This window comes from Battus philenor, unplaced genomic scaffold (genome assembly GCF_028537555.1).
Source record: "Battus philenor isolate CCGP_79_NKW_IND1 unplaced genomic scaffold, ilBatPhil1.0.hap1 SCAF_12, whole genome shotgun sequence".
Lineage (NCBI taxonomy): Eukaryota > Metazoa > Arthropoda > Insecta > Lepidoptera > Papilionidae > Battus > Battus philenor.
In genome coordinates this window covers 2,793,690-2,812,273 of record NW_027181674.1, presented here as the reverse complement: position 1 = coordinate 2,812,273, position 18,584 = coordinate 2,793,690, and the positions used below count along the sequence as shown (strand labels likewise).

Here is an 18,584-nt window from a genome sequence, read left to right as displayed (position 1 = left end):
CGAGAACCTTTCGTCCCAATGGCCGTACGTTTTTTTATTTTCATTGTATATAATCATTAATAACTTTTTCCAAGACTTGGAAACCTTAGTCCAAGATATTTATTCTAACATCCTATACTAACTAGGGAGAAAAGGGCGCCATTTTGGGTAGCGCAAGATTTCTTATTTATTTTTATTCTTTTAAGAGTTTGTGTACTTTTGATCCCGGTAACTTGTTTTCGCTTAATTGAACCTAGACGGATGTGTACTTTGACACCCATAGTTTAAGTATAGCATTATTTTTCTTCCGAGATTATTTCAAAAATGTTACTCAGATATAGATTTAAGAAAATTTTTATTTATGTAAAGAGTGAGAAGGAATAGTATTCAAGTTATTTTCTTATGCGTTTTGGACTTTAAGAGACTTACCGTTTTCTTCACTTAATAACATTATAGCAGCGCGCTTTACAACTCTACTAACTCTAACCGCTTTTTTAATAATTGCCAAAAAGAGGTTATTTAGTATTGGGACTTTTTAATATAAAAAAAATCAGTATTTTTAATCTGTACACCAATCTGTTAATATGTATAGCAATGTGCAGTCTATACAGAGTCATAAAAGTGATCGTGAAAGTACATTTAAGAATTGAAATGGTATATTTCTGCGTATTTTAAATAACATTACTGTGTATTTTAGACCAGGGAGGACAAGAGACCCAAAGTAATTAAAAATATATATAAAATTTTGAAAATTCCTTTACTTCAAGACTTTTATATAATTAAAGAAAAAAAATTAATCATCTTCATCTTCTTCCGGCTTCGGCTGACCTTCCATGAGTTTCTCCCTTTCCCTCTCCTGAATACTCTGCTCTATCAAGGTGTCCAGCTCTGGACTCAGAAGAACTGACAGCCCAGCTGCTATCGGTACCTTACATGATATATCAAAATAGAGGAAATAAATTAAAATGTAACATATTGTGTTTAAAAATAGAAATGTGACAATTGGTGACGAGACAACAGTGCAAAAGTACAGGATCTATTACAAGTTACCAAAGATCTGTCATACTTCAGAAAGAAGTTGAAGTATGAGGGGTAACGAAAGGAAATATAGTATGCATAAGAATGAAAGATAATCTGTAAAACGAAAGTGTGAATGAAGGATCATGTGAAGACTAAAAGATTCTCTTCTTTGGAATTAAAAAAGTGCATGAAAAAATATTTAAAAGACTGGCTATAAAAATGACGTATTCAACTTTGTTATTCACGTATAATCATAAACTGACCACTTTGTGTAAGTCATGAGCCATACCAGAAGAGATCAATTTGATAGAAATTAGTATCATATTGAGCTTCCTTGTAGTGACATTATTAGACAACTTAAACCTACGAGCATACCAAAAACCCCATGATATGAACTTACAAAATCGCCGAACATTTTTTATGTCACTTAAAAAAAAACTTTCACATGAAAAGTTTGATAAATTTCCTAATAATTATTATAGTTATAATATAAGTATTATTTGTCATTGACTTATGGCAGCATTTATAGCGTATACCCAGTATTTTCCAGCCTTTTTGTGCCATGCCCAACCTTAGTCCATTCTAAAATTCCCCCCTGTGGGGCGTGGGCCCCAGAGAAATACTGGTCTCAACCCTTGGTTTCCAAAATTGGTCTAAGTGGACCAAAGGCGTCACGTAGGCAATCGATAATCGTTAGTAAAGAACTAAAAAGTTGACTTGACTTCACCTGTCAACGCGGACAGATAATAATCGAGTACAATTAAAACTTTCTAATTTCAAATTCTGTACAACGTAAACTTTCAAAAAAATTCTGTACAACGTTTCAAAACGTGTAGAACATAACATTTTTAAGTGGCCTATGGGAAACAAGTCTGGGAACTTGTGGTTTACACAGTGACAGCCAAAAGTCTCTCTCGATTTGTAACGTTATGTTATTTTGTAGATCACATTACGTCATTGAAGGTGCATCGAAGAGGGGAATTCCAGAAAAATATAATTCTTTACATCGAGCGAGAGCGCTCTACAATATTCTTCGACTTGTGATTGGCTGAACATTGTTTTCATAGTTTTAAATCGGTACAAATAAATGAATATAAATATTCCTAAGGCAGGCTTCATGTTTAGGTTACAGTTGACTTCTTTTTTATTACCTTGTGACAACTGTTATACTGCCAGATATACCTACTATTTACTATTTATTAATAATTTCGTCAATTACGCCCTAATTAGATTGAAATTTGTATTTACTAAACAAAAACGGAGATTTAGGGAGTATAATATATATCGTATAGTCCCAATGAATTTCTTTCGACCGGTCTTCTTAGATCTGAAGCAGCTGAAAGAATTTTTGAATTTAATCTGGACTGACGAACTAGTTTCAACACATCTGAAAACGTGGGACTAGGGCCGCTTCCAACCTGTCCTATTAAATTTATGGGAGAGCCCACCAGCAACGGTCGTTCAATTGCTAAAATAATGATGATTCTACTGTATCATTGAAGATAATAGAAACATACCTCAGCGAAAACATACGACGCAGCGTCCCATTGGGCAATATGAGCATCCAACACCGTCAGGCAAGCCTCCGCTTTCGGAATTATTTTTGCAAGTAACCTATACATAATTTACAATTTTTTATTACCATTTTTAATAATTATTCTATACATGGTGATTGGTTATAGATGTAATAGCCTTGAAAAGGAGAATGTAAATAAAAATCTTTAAAGAATAGGAGTTGCATTACGTCATCGTCATCCAATCACAAAACGAGAAGTGTTGTAGAGCGCTAACTCTTTCGCCCGACCTAAACATAAACCGCTTTGACGTGGGATTCCCCAGTTTGATGCGCCACAGACCATCGCGTAATGCAGCTGCTACTAAAGCCTTAACACCTAACTCCACTCCTGTATAAAATTATCACTATGAATTATGTGTCATTAATTTATTATTTTTAATAGAATGCAACATACCAATAAATAAAAGATTTAAATTGGTAAATATATAGTTTATTGGTTGTCAATTAATATATGTTGTGTACCATTAAAGCATGAATTTATCATACGCTACTATATTTTAAATACAGGTTGACTAGTTTTATGTGAAAAAAAAATTAAAATGGCGAATGCATATCCGAACTTTAATGTTAAAAACTAGACATTGTTATGGCGTATTGAAAAAAAATTAGGTTTGATTTAGTTTAAAATTGTTTAAGAAGAGACTAGAATAGCATAGTAAACACAGGGACATGTAAAAACGTGGGCAAGAAAAAAATTCAGAAATGTTAAACGTAAATGTAAAACAAAGGCACGTACGCTAATGTCTGTAAAATATAAATCCTTATAATAAAAAAAGTAGGTATAATTTATTTATAGTCAATTATAACATCTTATTTAAAAATTAAAGGTCTAAGAAAATATAAATAACGAAATGATATTATAGTAACAAAAGCGTTTTCATAATTGGAACGTACTAAAATTCATTATTGTTTAGTACCTGTCCCTGTATACTGCCAAAAATTAATAGCATATCGCCTTTCAATACCAAAAAAATATTGTAACATCTTCCAGAGTGATTGATTACTTAATACAGGATGATTTAAAATAGACTAATAAGCATAAAGCATGTGTGACAAATGAGCTTATGGCGTTCATTGGAACGCACCCAAATTTATTATCTGTGAACGCATCTGTTTTTAGCATGCTCCTTCTTACACTCGGTACATCTCACCCTCTCTCTAACGCGCCGCGCTACCGAGCGGACGTGTCGCTTCAACCGCTGTTCAACAAAGGAAATACTTGTAACTCAGATTGAGATTTCTTGTTCTGTGATATTATAAATTTAACTATCCGGCAAGTGTTTTTCTTTACATCGAATTATCTATTACGAGACGAGGGGCCCGTACTAACGATCACTCCTCAAGCTATATATTCACCACTTTAAATATTTTACACCTATAACCAATCACACTGTATATTACATTCATTAATTTGTTAGTTATACTCGACACACATAAATACACGCGGGTTATAACTAGTTTGAAAGCAGAGAAGATCTTCAAACTCACTCGTAAAGTGGTACGCAAGTAGAAGAAAGAAACTCTTTCTCCAGTTCGGGTATGAAACATTTATCCCGGTCCATCATCGTTAGAGCCGGCTCTCCTCGACTCTTCTCTAGCTCGCCTTGCTTGAAGAACTCTGTCAAAACGGCTGCCTGAGAGATAAAGATTTTGTTTACATCTATAGGTCTGCAGCGGCAGGGGGCATGGTACATCCAAAAGGGTAATTCTACTGAAACATAATTATTTATATACATTGGCATAAATAGCTAAAATAATTACACACACTTCTACGACTTTGCGCTATTATTACCTCCAACAACACCAACTGACCCTAAGAATCATACATATTTATAGGTCTGAAGTCGCAGTGGACGTGGTGGGCCGTTGATGCCGAAAGCTTATCAAGTAGCGACCACAAGCCAATAGATGCAGCGACCCATGGTGTGTCCTATTCTCGGGATTTCTCCATAAGATCGAATTATAAATGCAAAGATCTATAGACAAACGAAAGTAACCCGTAGTAGAATATAGAAGAAGAAAGTAGAACATAGCCCTTTGGCAAGCTTCAGAACAGATAACGGCTAAGACCTAAAGATTCTGAAGTAAAGATCATAAACCGAGAAATTCAGTCAACGTTTACAAACCTGGTGGACAAAGGAACTTGTTAAGATCTTCGGAAGACGATGAACGTAAGTCGCCTTTGATTGTTCTTATTGGAAATTTATGTAGAAAGTACATGTCCAGCGGTTGTCAGGTGATAATGATACACAAAGTATATCTGACCTTTTTAAGTGTAAATATGAATGTTATTTTTGATGACTGATGTGAATAAATAGGCAGGTAAGTGTAACTTACAGCAGTTTTCTTTATGACAGACCACTCCTTGAGCTGGTCGCTGAGGTCAGCCGCGTTCATCAGCAAGCATTGAAATGCTTGGCAGTGCACGCGGTTCCCCTTTTGATAGTCCAGCACAATCGTTTGATATTCGCGAAGATTCCTTTGCAAATGTTATTATTTAAACCTTCGATTATCGACTACAAATTATATAAATAATATTCAAGATTATATTAGATATTATATACAGGTTAAAAATACGCTATGTTACCAATTACACATGAACGTCCACTGGTAGATATCTCTCATAGATTTCCAAATATTTAAATAATATATCAATATATACATTAACAAAATAGGTGAATCTACGACATAATCTAGGTTGTGAGAAGTCGCAGTTGGCATCTATCGGTTGACATGAATAAATGAAAACAAAATTATTACAGTAATGTTAGTATAATACAACTTACAATATAATACTGCAAATAAATTACGCTGTAGGAGCTATATCACATAATCGTAAACGATGCATCGAACAGGGGAATCCCACTCCACAGCGCTTTATAATTAAGTCAGGCGAAAGAGACAGCGCTCTACAACATTTCTCGCCTTGTGATTTGCTGACGGTTTTTATTGGTTGAGTTTTAAAAATCGGTATAAATATAGGCTAAGTTTAATCAATATAGAAGTTAACGGACCCTTCCGTTTCGTGAACTCATTTCCGATGAAGCTGCAAAAGCTTTAGGGCTAACAGCAAAAACTTCACAGATACAATATAATACAATCAATACAGATATTCTACTTTTGACTTCGTGTTGTTATTACTTCCAAGACCTATAGGCCCTAGGAAAAATTCTACAACGTCGATAATTAAAAGAAAAAATTAACAGAAGGATTAAGATATTTTTATGAAGAATAATAAACTAAGCCACTCTTTCATCGACCGTAATACTGCCCTTCAAGTACTCGTTAACAAAACGTTTTATTTTTACAAATTGGCGTCAAAATTTATTTTTTCATTTACAAATTCAATTTATAAAACGAATTACTTTTCTAACATCACAGCGGTTTCATAATTTTTACTGCGTCCTAATTTTTCTACATTAGTAATGATATCAAAATTATAATTAAACAAAATCACACCTGTAGTTATTATGAGACATGATATGATAACCCAGTAGTTTTATTACTAATAGTAAACTAATAAATTATCTATAGTTACTTGAAGAAATTGGCCAAATCAGTAGCTAAAACGTAGTCCCGTAGCAGAATTATCGCACGATCGTAGTCGTCACGTGGAAGGGAGGAAAGGAGGTCGCAGCCCTCCGTGTTGAGGATGCAGACCGCTTGAGCCAAGTGGTGTCGCTCCATCACACTACCCTCACTGGAGTATAGCGCAGCCAGACTCGTTTCTGTACCAGCCCGTCATCAAACCCATCACCAAAAAATACACATAACATAGAAACACTTATTACATGATATAATAATTTAAATTCATCATCATCACCAAAGATGATGTCTTTGGTCCAGCTAGTGGCAGCCTAAAGATAAAGATGAAATCAATTTATTCAACATTGGAACTTTTAAGAGAACACTTATTGATCGTTAAATTAATTAATGTAATATTTAATTTTTGACTATACTCTGCTTCGCAAGGTGTAAATGTTGTGGAGAAAAAGGAGGAAGAAACTCCACAACAACACAGATTTTTGCCACTTCCGCACATGCAGTGGTAGTCGTGGAACAAAGTGCACCGCCCGCCAGCCCGCTGATAAATGCGCATGCGGCAAACAATGCGAATTACACAACCGCCACCGTTAAATCACTTAACACGTGTTTCACCTCTCCACGGGGCATCTTCAGGAGTTATGTTACACCGATTAGTGCCAAACACAAAGTCAAGTCGGAAGTGGCTAAATATTGGTCCTTTTCTTACTTAGGATGGACTTCCGCAAAATAACGCCTGATTCCATTAAACACATCTTTAACAAAGTTTAACCAACACGCCGCGCCGGCCCCAATCTTTATACAAACAATTCTTCGAGCTATATACCTTGATTTTTCTTTAAATCTCCCAATTCTGATTCGTCTCCACTGCTCTCTGAGTGGCCTCGAGCCTTTTTGTAATGCCTATAAGTACTTATCTCAGATCTGTAAGTCATCATCCACAACACACAATGGTCTGACTTTTGTCTCAGACATTGCGAATATTTTAACGAGAAGATATGGAACTTCCCAAACGATTCCATTAGAGCTGGATTCAACGATTAACTTTGTAAGACAAATAAAGTGAGGAAAAGTTCTCTTACGTCCCATGATCTGGAACTTGTTGGTGGTGCCACGGTGATCTAAGTCGTGAACGAGACCGGCTATCAAAAACATGAGCGCTTGCAATTCACTGCAATTAATTATTATGAAGCTTAATTTTTAAAATGAATTTTCAGTGACAAGTTTATCTAGGAAATAAATTTCATGCTATGGAATATCTAATACCAGGTTCTCTGAAGAACTTTTATACCAAACACGGGTGTCACTCAGTAAGTGAAAACTTTTTTTTAAGATGGTGGACAATAAAGTGGACTTTGTTAAGGTCTTCGGAAGACGTTGGTCCTAGAGGAAATCTATTTCCAGCAGTAGACGTACCTACAGCTGAAATGACGATAATGTTGAAGTATTAATACTTTTTTTCTCTTTAATTAAACAGTTAATATAAGATAACGCTGTTTCAATACACAACATAACGTCCTCTTCTAAAGAACCTCCAACAGTGAATCTGTATAAGTTGAAAATAAAATTCAAGCCCTTTGACTTTATGACGGATAATTCTTAATATGTGAAAAGTTATAGATTTTAAAAAATAAAATCAATTATTAAATGTGAAAATACGCAACTAATGGCAAATATGTTTACAAGATTAGACTTTAGGTTAAATTTGCTTTTATAAAATTTACTTCTCTTAAAAGTACTTGACGGTTTGTATGACAGTTTTATTTTAACGACTTAATACATTTTATGAACATTAATTTATTAGTAGTAGTCTGAAATTCCATGATGTAGTCATATTTCATCTTCATCATCATTTCAGCCGTTGAATGTCCACTGTTGGACATATCTCCTCTCCTATAGATTCACAATAACACTGGCAGGAACCATTCTGCGTTTTTTTTTCCGAGGACACGTGGACGTCAGACGCCTTGCTTGCCGATCCGTGGTTTTAACTCCAGGGGCCCCAGCGGCAATGTTCAACGCATTCTGTGGTCAGCTTACTGCCCTTCAACCTGCTCATCTGCTGTGTAATGTCCGTTACTTTCGTATGTGTAAGAATTTCATTTATACTTAGATCTCGAAGAGAAATCCCGGGCATACCACGCTTCCTGACATATTTACTAAAAGTAAACCAAACAAACTGTATGAAGATGTCACTCAAATTAATTAGACTTTCGGAGATAGATGACGTCATTATTATTCAAGTAGAAAAAGAAAAGAGGTTTTTTTAACCAGTCTCACATTGCTGTCTCAATGGCATTTTAAAATTCCGCGAGTTCGGAAGATAGGGGACTTGGTTCTTACTATAAACCTGTGTTAGATAAGCGAAGGTCTAGGGATTCCCGGAACGTCCTAGCACGGGCCGGTACGTACTATAGTTCCGCTGGATTGGGAGACCACAAAGCCCTTAGATCTCTTAGGCGGACGCTCCATGGAATGTATAGGCTTTAAGAGATGAGGGTGCTCAAGCAGACCTCGACCTGGGCTTTCACTCGTCGATAACATATTTAAGTATTCCGACTCAAGGTCATCCGATAGAACTGAACCTCGACTTGGTCAGTTCCTATCACCTGGCATACATTACTACCATTTTGAAAAGCGATTCAGAAATGGAAGAAGAGGCATAATATAATTCAGCGACACAGAAGCTTTATCTAGAATATTCGAGGGTTTTCTTTAATGGCCCCCGTTGTTAGGGGCCCTCTTTCTGCTGTCTTATTTTCGGGACAGGGATATAAACCTAATTACTTTCACCCTCTCTATCTCATTCTTCACAATTTCTCTCTTTCTTCCCACTTTTATCCTTCATATTTTATATAATTCTCACAGCATTGTAATGTAAATAACATTACATCCACGCATCGCCTCGCATCCTTTGCCACGTGTTACGCTTAATTTCATCACTTATCTTGTAACAAAACCGCAAGAAAGTGCGGCGGCCTTTCTCCTCCAAAAGGGAATCGATGCTGCCGCAAACAATGCTGTTACCCATTTCCATTTCACAAACCACTCTAAACCCTCCACACGGTTCAGCAAGTGATTGCGTGCACTTCAGTCTAGTCCACCGCTGGGTCACAGATGCACGAGGGACTCCTTAAACCTATACAGCTATTCTGAGAATCCCCCTTGCTCCGTGCCCCGGGACAGATGTATCCAGCTCTACTGTGTGCAATACACGGTAGTTCCTCTTGGCGTCCGGGAAGAATGATCGAGAGTTACCAATCCCTAAGATACCTAAGCCAAGCTTGATTCCAACGGCACCTACTGTGAAGCATATTGACTTGTTTTATATTGTTGCGATACCAAGTGATCCTAGTATCACATACTTACGTAAGATATCCTGATGAAACCAGCTTGTAGTTGACAAGAGCGGCATACGCCCACTGCGCGACGTTGAACGCATGCGTCCAGTTGTGATAAGGAACATCTCGGTATCCCTTCTTCACGTGAAGAACGAAACGCGCCAACTTCGTCTCATGCAAATTGAACCTTCATCGTACATAAATATAATGACATTCTTAATTCAAAATACTGTGGATTCTATCAGTGACTTTAATTTGTCGTCACTAACATGCAATGTTATAACCGACAACTAAGTATATAAAAATAAATAAAAAGGCGGGGGAAGTAGCGGGATGCGGACAGTGTAAGATCGGTCATGGTGACAGTCTTTGAGGGAGACCTATGCCTTCCATTGGAGGTCTTTCGGCTAAAAAGAAGAAGATATATCCATATGTCGGAGAACGTTACGGATATAAGAGTCGGATAAATATCCTCATCACTAAATTAATTTCCTTAATTACAACAAAATTTCCAACACAACACTGAGTGAATCTTCTTATATTCGACTATCAGCGTAACAACATATTGAAAGATACGTATGTTTTGGAATATAAAATCTTTAAACCATGGTTCCATAGACCTATTAAGACTAGGGGTCACTCGGGCAAATCATGAACTAATGTCGGGCCTGCCGCCAGAAGTATAGGTAATTAATTTTTTTGATTTTATTCTGGAATAGAATTCTATATTTTTCGAATGTACGAGAGTATTATTTTTGCTGTCGGCGGGCCACCAGTATTACCGGCGGGCCGCGGTCTGTGCATCTATGCTTTAATCCTTAATAACCTAGTTTCAATTTTGATACCAATCTTTTAAACCGAATGTTTACATTACTATTAGTTTTTTTATAGGTTGGCTGTACGTATTTTACTGTTGTATAATATTCTTTCCAACGAAATTAAAAAAAAATCTATTTTTCCCTTCATCTAGACCCTTAAGCAAACACAGTAATATTAAAAAAATCACTTTCGTAAATCAGGCTACTAAGGGTTAAACCTTATTTATTTCCAATCACCTCCTGTTTACTTTCTTCACTCTGAAATATGTTAATATCTTTTCTCCATAATTATGCGACAAGTAAATAACTTTTACCAGTCTGCAAGGACTGGTACTAAACAATAGTTAATTTTAATACATTGTAAAGCAAATTTTGGAAGCATTTCTTACTACATTATATATGACACGCAGAATTTTTTTGATAGGATGCACTCTTTTACACTGCTTTTACTAATCTGGAACGCTGAACGAATAAAATCTTTATCATAGTTTTAAAACATGGATAGCAATATAGTATTAAAAACAGCTCCTACCTCTTAGTAAATCCGAGGTCAGAAAACATCTTAATAACATAACATGGCAACTCTCGTAACGGGAGCGCGCGCATGTTGAAATTAAGGCTCGCTATGTGAGGATGGTTGTGGAAGCCTGTGCAGTCCAATAGTCGATTCACCTCTGAGTCTCCAACCTGTTTGCACAAATATTTTCAACAAAAACTCTATTTTCAAACATGTTTATAACATGGCAACATAATCCATTTAAGGTATATATACCTATGTGCAATTAAATACAATGATGTGCAATTAAAAACACTACAAACAATTTCAAATCTGACACTACAAAAAATTAAAATCAATATTATAAACAAATATATATTATAATAAAGTATATTATTTTATCCAAGAACTCAATATTGATTTTAATGTATATAACTAAATGTCGTCGATGTACAAACAGGAAGCTAATTATTGTCATGAAGTCATTGCAAAACGCACAAATCGTAATGTTAAAAACTGGACATTTTAGGCCGTCCTGAAAAACAAACAAGACACCAATGATGGGTTCTTAAACCCAAGATTTAAATTAATTTTACAACTTAGTAAAAACTGTGAGAAATAATAAATAATGTAATGATAGCATAGTAAGAAACAGTGTTTTCAAAATTCAGATTACTACATATTAAAATTAATCATTGTTGACTATCTATCCACGCAGACTTTGAACTAAAATAAAAATATAGTTATGTCGCATTTCAATCTAAAAAAAATAAAAGATGTAAGATATTTCAGATTGATCATTTTATACAGGGTGATTGTAATTACACATAAAAGCTGTAAAAGTTTTTTGTTGACAAAGGAGTTATGCATTCACTTCTTTAAAGCACTTACATCTATGGTCGTTTATTCATAAACAATTACGCCGTACAAACATTCTTGTTTATACATATATTAAAGATTAGATTTAAAAATGTTTAAAGGAATATATCTAATACCTTCATATGGTACATGACGAGTTCGTTGGCCAGGGCATTCCTGATGTGAGCTTCCTGCATCTTCTGGTACACCATGGAGTGGACTATGCAAACACCGCAGTAGACGCTGAACGCTAGCGCCATCTCCTCGTCCATGGCGTCAAAGTAAGGGTCCCCCAGTTTGTTGGTTAGACAACCAACGCCAATGATACCGGATTGGTCGCGAATTGGGAAACAGAGTAACGCCCTGGTAACATTTAAACATTTTTTTAATACCGCTGACGTTGTATTAACACTAATCTTCATTTATGTTTAGCATATCTAGGAACTACACTGCATCATTGTCTGCAGCGCATCGAACAGGGGAATCCCATTCCAGAGCGCTCTATATGTACGTCGTGCGAAAGAGAGTACTATACAATACTTCTCGCCTTGTGATTGGCTGACGGTTTTAATTGGTTGAATATTGTTTTCATGATTTTAAGAATCGGTATAAATATAGGCTAAGTTTGATCAATACACACACTTACCACAAGTGTAAATTATTTATGTAAAAGTACACTAGAAGGTTATTCAAAACGTTACCCGAATAGCTACTTGACCATCCCTATTTTCTTTTCATATAACAATTTTCTTTTCCTAGTCCTTTCACTATTTCAATAACTTAATTTTTGATTTGGATCACAGGTTATCAGAAGCTTTTTATCCACTTCTCTAACATATTCCCAAAACTAGACAAAAATTTGAAGATGTATCTTTATATCGGTGAAGGATCAAAGAAGTTTATGGAAGATATCAAACACACATCATAAATCGTATGAAGTCCCTCTGTACGTCTAAACAAGTATAAGTGCAGACGGCGGTGGCGCTTTATAGCTCTCGTCGTTTTAGTGAATAAAGAATATGTAAATTTTTACACATAACAGTCGCTGAGCTTATATATCTGCATACAACATTTCAAACAAATTTTCACATATCCTCACAAATTGTTAACCCCCATTTTTTGTCTCCCCCACCTTTATATGCCTTCTGTAGACCTAGGGTTCACTTGAACCTCTTCGAGACTTCCCGGTCGCATGAAGATCAACGAACATGAGCGAAAGATAGAGTTGACAATATACCTGCATTCGATCCCAGGATAGCAGTCTATCTCGGCGTTAAAATGGGGATCCTTCTTCGGCACCTTCGCATTGACAAGCTTTCCCGTATTTACCACGTGGCCAGCTATGCCCATGTCCATTTTGAATTCCCTCTTCACCGCTTCCGTATCGCTCTTAAAAACAGAAACTATGTATTTGATTTCATAAATTAATACAAGTTTTCGTTCACGAAACTACCTGGCCCGTTCTATAAATAATCAAATCTTTCCCAAGTGTAAAACTAATTTCACAGTGACCAGTTGAAGATATACTTTCAACCGCCACGGCTAATTAGTGCGTGGCGCGTACGTGGCACGGGGAATTCTCTGAGTACCTGTTTAGGTTCAAGCTCAAGGAGAATCCCTCGTGTATCTGTGACCTGGAGGTGGATCAGACCGTCGTGTACATCATTGCCGGCTATCGTGTATTTGAAGAACTCCGCTCTGTTTCAGATGGCGAGATAAGGAGAAAGATAGAGGGAGTTAGTGTCGCCTCTCAAATGGACGACGATAATCTGCGCTCTACATTACTTGAGTTAGCGGTGCAAATTTCAATAAATAGAAATAAGACTTAAACCTCGATCCTAAAGGTCGGTAAGACTCATAGGAAATTAGCTAATATGTGCAATAAAAATATAAAAGTAACCAAGAAAAATTGTAAAATTAGAAATAAAATGTATTAAACAAACATGAGTCTTAAAAATCTGTTACTTGTTTTGTAAAATTGTGATCAGGGAATGTAGATGAGGGAAGAAAGGAAAAGAAAGAAATGTATAGAAGATTTGCAATTGAGGAAAGGTAATAAAAGAACATATCAAAGATAAAAGGATGGCGTATAAGATACAGTGAAGGTAGGAAGGAGTATGTAAATAGAAATTAAAATATATGGAGAACAAGAAGTCCCCAAAAACGGGGGCAGTTAACGAAAAAAAATTGAGTTCTTTGTGGACTCTTGTCAAATCACGATGCGTTGTTAATACTTATAGCTTTGTTTTAAGTTAAAAGTTAATATTATGTGTATTCAAGCTGATTAACTTTATTTATGGAATAGTTTTATTCAGACACTCTTCTCTTTAAGTGTGCAATTGATCATAGGGGATTCAAAGTGGAAATTAATGTGACAGGTCGTTCCTTACACGGGCTGTGCGGATCAGATGCGTCGAGTCGAAACCCTTGGTATACCTCCAAGGAAACTCCACAGCGTAAGGATGGTAGTGGATCGACTTTCTACTTGAACTAGAGAAACGAGGATGGTAGGATCAGCTCGTGAAGTTCCGCATACCAAACGTTTTTGCATCGGATCGTAGATCTCGATCAGCTTCATTTTCTCGACGTCGATCAGCATCACGGAACAGTACTCCGCCTTCATCAAAAGCTTCGCTTGCTCCATCGCCATATGGAGAAGTGTCTGCAAAGACTCCACCTAATAACAATGATAATAGATCAAATACTTCTACAATAGTATCTGAATTACCGCAGTAGCCTACACATTTGAAGCTACATACAATCGTTCAATTGAAAACCCGCTAGTTTCGACCGACGTAACGCAAAACGAAGAGAACCATCGTCTTGTTGACAGACAACGTACTTCGAGTAACTCATAAGGCTCCTAGCTCACGGCGACTTTTTGTGGCGTTAGTACAATGCGTGTTAGTCGCATTTGCAACACGCTATAGTAGAGATGTCAATGATCTAATTCATCAGCATCGCGTTTACGGCTTTTTTAACGAGAATTTTTTCCCAGACGGTACTCGGCCTATCGCATGCTTCTTCAAGTTCAGCTGAACACTGTTCTGGTCAAAATGTTCATAAGCCACGAGAGATTCTCCGAGTACCTGCATAGGTTCAAACTCAGGCAGAGTCCCTTTTAGAGTTACGCAAAACAGTAATAGGAAAAATAAAAATAATAAACAAAAGTGATTAAGAACTGAAATGTAAATTGTATGTGATATAGATAGTAAGAAAATAAACAATAATTAAGAAAAATTGTAGAACTCTGGAGGGAAGGTGACGAAAGAGAGACGATGTATGGAAGTAAAGTAAGGAAGAAATATATAGTGAAATTAATTAGAGGAAAGAATGAGATATGTTGAGAAGGATGTAAATTGAGTATGGAAATTAATTAAAATTATTTGAAAAATTATAATGTAAACAGAAATCCTGTACATCCATAATAGGGGTTGAACAAGAGGCTCCAAAAACGTGGCCATAAAAAAATACACGCTTGCATAACAACCGAATCATCGGCGAGCGTAAAGCAAGAAAGCTTCTCGATTGTATCGATGAAGACATCGCTACAAAAAATCGCCGTATGCGAGGGGCCTAAAGTTCAACAGCAAACCACGTTAATGACCACAACGTACTCATACATCGTACACCCTTCGTGAATGAACGAAATGATCCTCGCAAGTATAAAAATAGCCATGTAATTTTATTAATACAAGCATACCGTTAAAGCGTTCCGTATGGAACAGATACGCAATTTATTTCAGACAAAATTATTTCATTTCGTTTTGAATAGGAAACATTTCACTACGTCTAACATTCTCGACTACGGCTAGGAAAAAGAATTACATATTATTAAATATTGTACAGTCTGTTTACGATAATTACTTTTTTTTCAATATATTTAATATTAAATTGCATTTTTATAGCAATTATTATTTTTTTGGTTATTTTTCATTTTTATTGGATTTTATTTGCAATTAAATTAGACTCCTCTGGCAATTCTCATAGCGTACACGAGTGGTTGTAATAAATGGTTCAAAATTTATACTATTTAATGGCAGAAATATACCATAAGTATCTACTGTAAAATTTTATTATTTTACGCATGTTATAACACTTATGAGTATAGACACTGACTTGAGTGAACAGTCGTTTAGCGACTCGAAGAAGTTGTTGGCATTTCTGCTTCACGGACACCTCGTATTCTAGAATAATTGACTTCTTCAGGATGGGCCAGAAAAATCTATAATTAAAAATAATTTACAATTTTTTTTCAAAAAATTTGTCTACAGTTTGATTGATTATATGTGTAAAAGCCTTAAAGAAGATGAATGTAAAGCATATGTATAGGTTTCAGAAATCATAATGATTAAAAAAAGCGTTTTCTGAATTCGGTAACTACAAGTTAGGATTTATAATTATTTATTATCTGTGCCTGCATACTATAGAGTTAGAAATAATCGACCTGTCACATTATAACAGAAAAAAAAAACACATTTCAGAGTGATCATCTTATACAGTTGCAAAAGCTTTAAAGCGTTTTGTTCACAAATGAGTATCATATATTCAAGTCTAACCGATCGCCCTGTATATATCATATTTATTTATTACATTTTGCTCATTTCATTTCCGTTCGGGTACAGCACTCTACTAGTAAAGTCGGTAAAACTTTTCTTTATAACTTAAAATAACTTACAGAAAACCTTCGTGAACGACTAAGCCGACACGTTCCTCCAACATTTTGGGTGCGACCACACACACGATTATAGAAAACGGATTATCTGCTATAGGGAACATCACTACACGCCTCTTCGGAACTTCTGTTTCTAAACACTTAAATATTTAAAAAGTTATTTTAGTTTTTACATAGCAAAATTATTATTATCTATGGTCGTAACTATATTAAATATATGAAACACATCTTCAAAATATTATTTTTTGCTCTTTATTTAATTAAGTATAAAAAATGTTGCCTGCCTCTTAATTCATACTGTTTTTATTATCAAAAGTGAAATATTGTGAAATACTTTTTGTTATTAATATATAAATCGATAAACCTTGCCAAATTCGAACAAAATTACATGAATTTAAAAAATCAATGGTCTTTATATTTGTCTTGTTCATGTTTCATAGTTATTATAATTTGGTTTATACAACTTTTCATTTAACTTACAGGCTCAACAACTGCTCTGAAATCCTTTTTCATATTGCCCAAATATTCTGTTTGATCAACTACAGTTTCGAGTACATCTTTGAACTTATCAGTCAACTGAAATATGATTAAGTTTATGGCATTAAAACAAAATATTACTAATCGCTTAGTGTTAATTTTTATTTTTAAATTTATTACATATATATTTAATAAAGACAAAATATTGTTTTTTTACACATACACACGAATATGTATTAATAGGGCATTAAATAACTGACAGACCTTACTTTTATTAATAACACAAGAACTCATTTTTTATCAAAAGAATCCATTAGCTTAGTTTTGAACGCATTATTAGCAGCATACATTTTTTTTTGCCCAAATTAAAAATCCAGCTGTCAAAAAAATTTTCAAGTGTTGCATAATATAAAAATTTAAAATTACCTCCAAAAACTCAAAACAAAATTGTTTCGAGTGCTGAATTGACTAAAACCAAGAATTTTGTCAGTTAGATTTTGCCCAACAGCCGATTGCCTGTTGATTTTTAAATCTTTATCGAATTTAAAGTTGCCAAAATCTAGATAGATAGTGGACGCTGAGTTCATGTCTCTTAACAGAAACTTACAGCAAAAGCGCTCCAAATAGACTCAACTATTAAATTAAATATTTCAACGGATTAGGAGCTCCCGCACAGCTCTTGACGAATTGCAAGGTTCATTAGGTGGACGCCTCGTGGAATGACGGCACAAAGCCACTAAAAGGAGATCTTGGATGTCACTCGATACACGTTTAGCATTCCGTTAATAACTCAAGAATATCGAACTATGACTCGATTGGTTGCTACACTAATCATTACAATTTATAATAACAAGTAACTTACCAAAACCTCTTCCATATTCTAAGCTACAATAACTTTAGTGTTAATATACATCTAAGACTTTTTTATTTGGTTTACTCAAGTAGTTCAACTTGAGTAAACCAAATAAAAACAAACTACAGAAATTATACTAGTTGTACGACTTTCTAGAAATAAAATACATGCAATAAAAATTATAATAAGAATTAATTTATACTTCTTTTTATTATATTGTACTTACACATATTTTAGTTTTACGTATAAGAACGGATTGACCAACTGCTTCAATGAACGCATCCGAATGTTCTCTATTCACTACCACAAGCAAAACCACTTCGGCTTCACATTCCTCTCGTATCTAAATACATACAGTTCCATTTTTTACATTTTATTTAGATTAACTGCATATATGACTACGTTATAATATTACTAAAGTTATAAAATATGCCCAGAATTCATCGTTTATCATTTCAGCCGTAAGATAGGCTCAGTTAAAAGCAGCCTGCATCCATTTTACCAACGGAATAATAAAATATCGAAAACTTGAGAATGTAATGTATTAATAAAATTTCTTATTTATTACTAAAATAATCTTAACGTTATACCAGCGGAATTCCTATTATTTTATGATTTAATGTCTCAAATATCTTCACATAACATCATATTCCTTGCTAATTAAACCCTTTAAACTCCTGATTGTAATATATACCTTCGCAGTCATACCAAAATGGCGAAATGATATATACCTAGGTTAATAGAGTGAAATATTTCTAGGAATTATATAAAGAAATATTACATATATATTAATTTTTGTTTGCAAGTGGGCACACTTCTCGTCCGTTAAATTCATAACAAGGTCTAAGATTTTGCCGGGATCACTGTTTTGGACACTTTTTCGTCTTTGCCTTTTAGTCGAAATCATATTTCTCAAATTTCTTAAACAAACGCTATTAAAATGACAAT

General features: G+C 35.0%; 1 protein-coding gene across 1 annotated transcript; it reads right to left on the bottom strand.

Moving 5' to 3' along the window:
- Window positions 1-772: 772 nt before the first annotated feature.
- LOC137932816 (cGMP-dependent 3',5'-cyclic phosphodiesterase-like) lies at window positions 773-18,543 on the bottom strand. Its single transcript, XM_068776491.1, has 16 exons — window positions 18,418-18,543; window positions 17,863-17,979; window positions 16,787-16,882; window positions 16,310-16,446; window positions 15,745-15,856; window positions 14,196-14,302; window positions 12,869-13,030; window positions 11,769-11,994; window positions 10,810-10,964; window positions 9,488-9,646; window positions 7,201-7,289; window positions 6,114-6,303; window positions 4,913-5,054; window positions 4,064-4,209; window positions 2,517-2,613; window positions 773-907 (listed from the first exon to the last, which is right to left on the bottom strand). Exons 1-16 carry the CDS (start codon window positions 18,541-18,543, stop codon window positions 773-775), a joined length of 2,196 nt encoding a protein of 731 aa, XP_068632592.1.
- Between the last annotated feature and the right edge of the window lie 41 nt (window positions 18,544-18,584).

What these genes read in the sequence shown, in the direction of transcription:
- LOC137932816 (XM_068776491.1), bottom strand. Translation starts at nt 18,543, where the DNA reads ATGATTTCGACTAAAAGGCAAAGACGAAAAAGTGTCCAAAACAGTGAT. An exon ending in GAGAAAATGAAGCTGATCGA is followed by an intron (nt 13,031 to 14,195) that starts GATCTACGATCC and finishes ATACATAGTTTC; the next exon opens with TGTTTTTAAGAGCGATACGG. An exon ending in GACCTCGGATTTACTAAGAG is followed by an intron (nt 9,647 to 10,809) that starts GTAGGAGCTGTT and finishes TGTACGATGAAG; the next exon opens with GTTCAATTTGCATGAGACGA.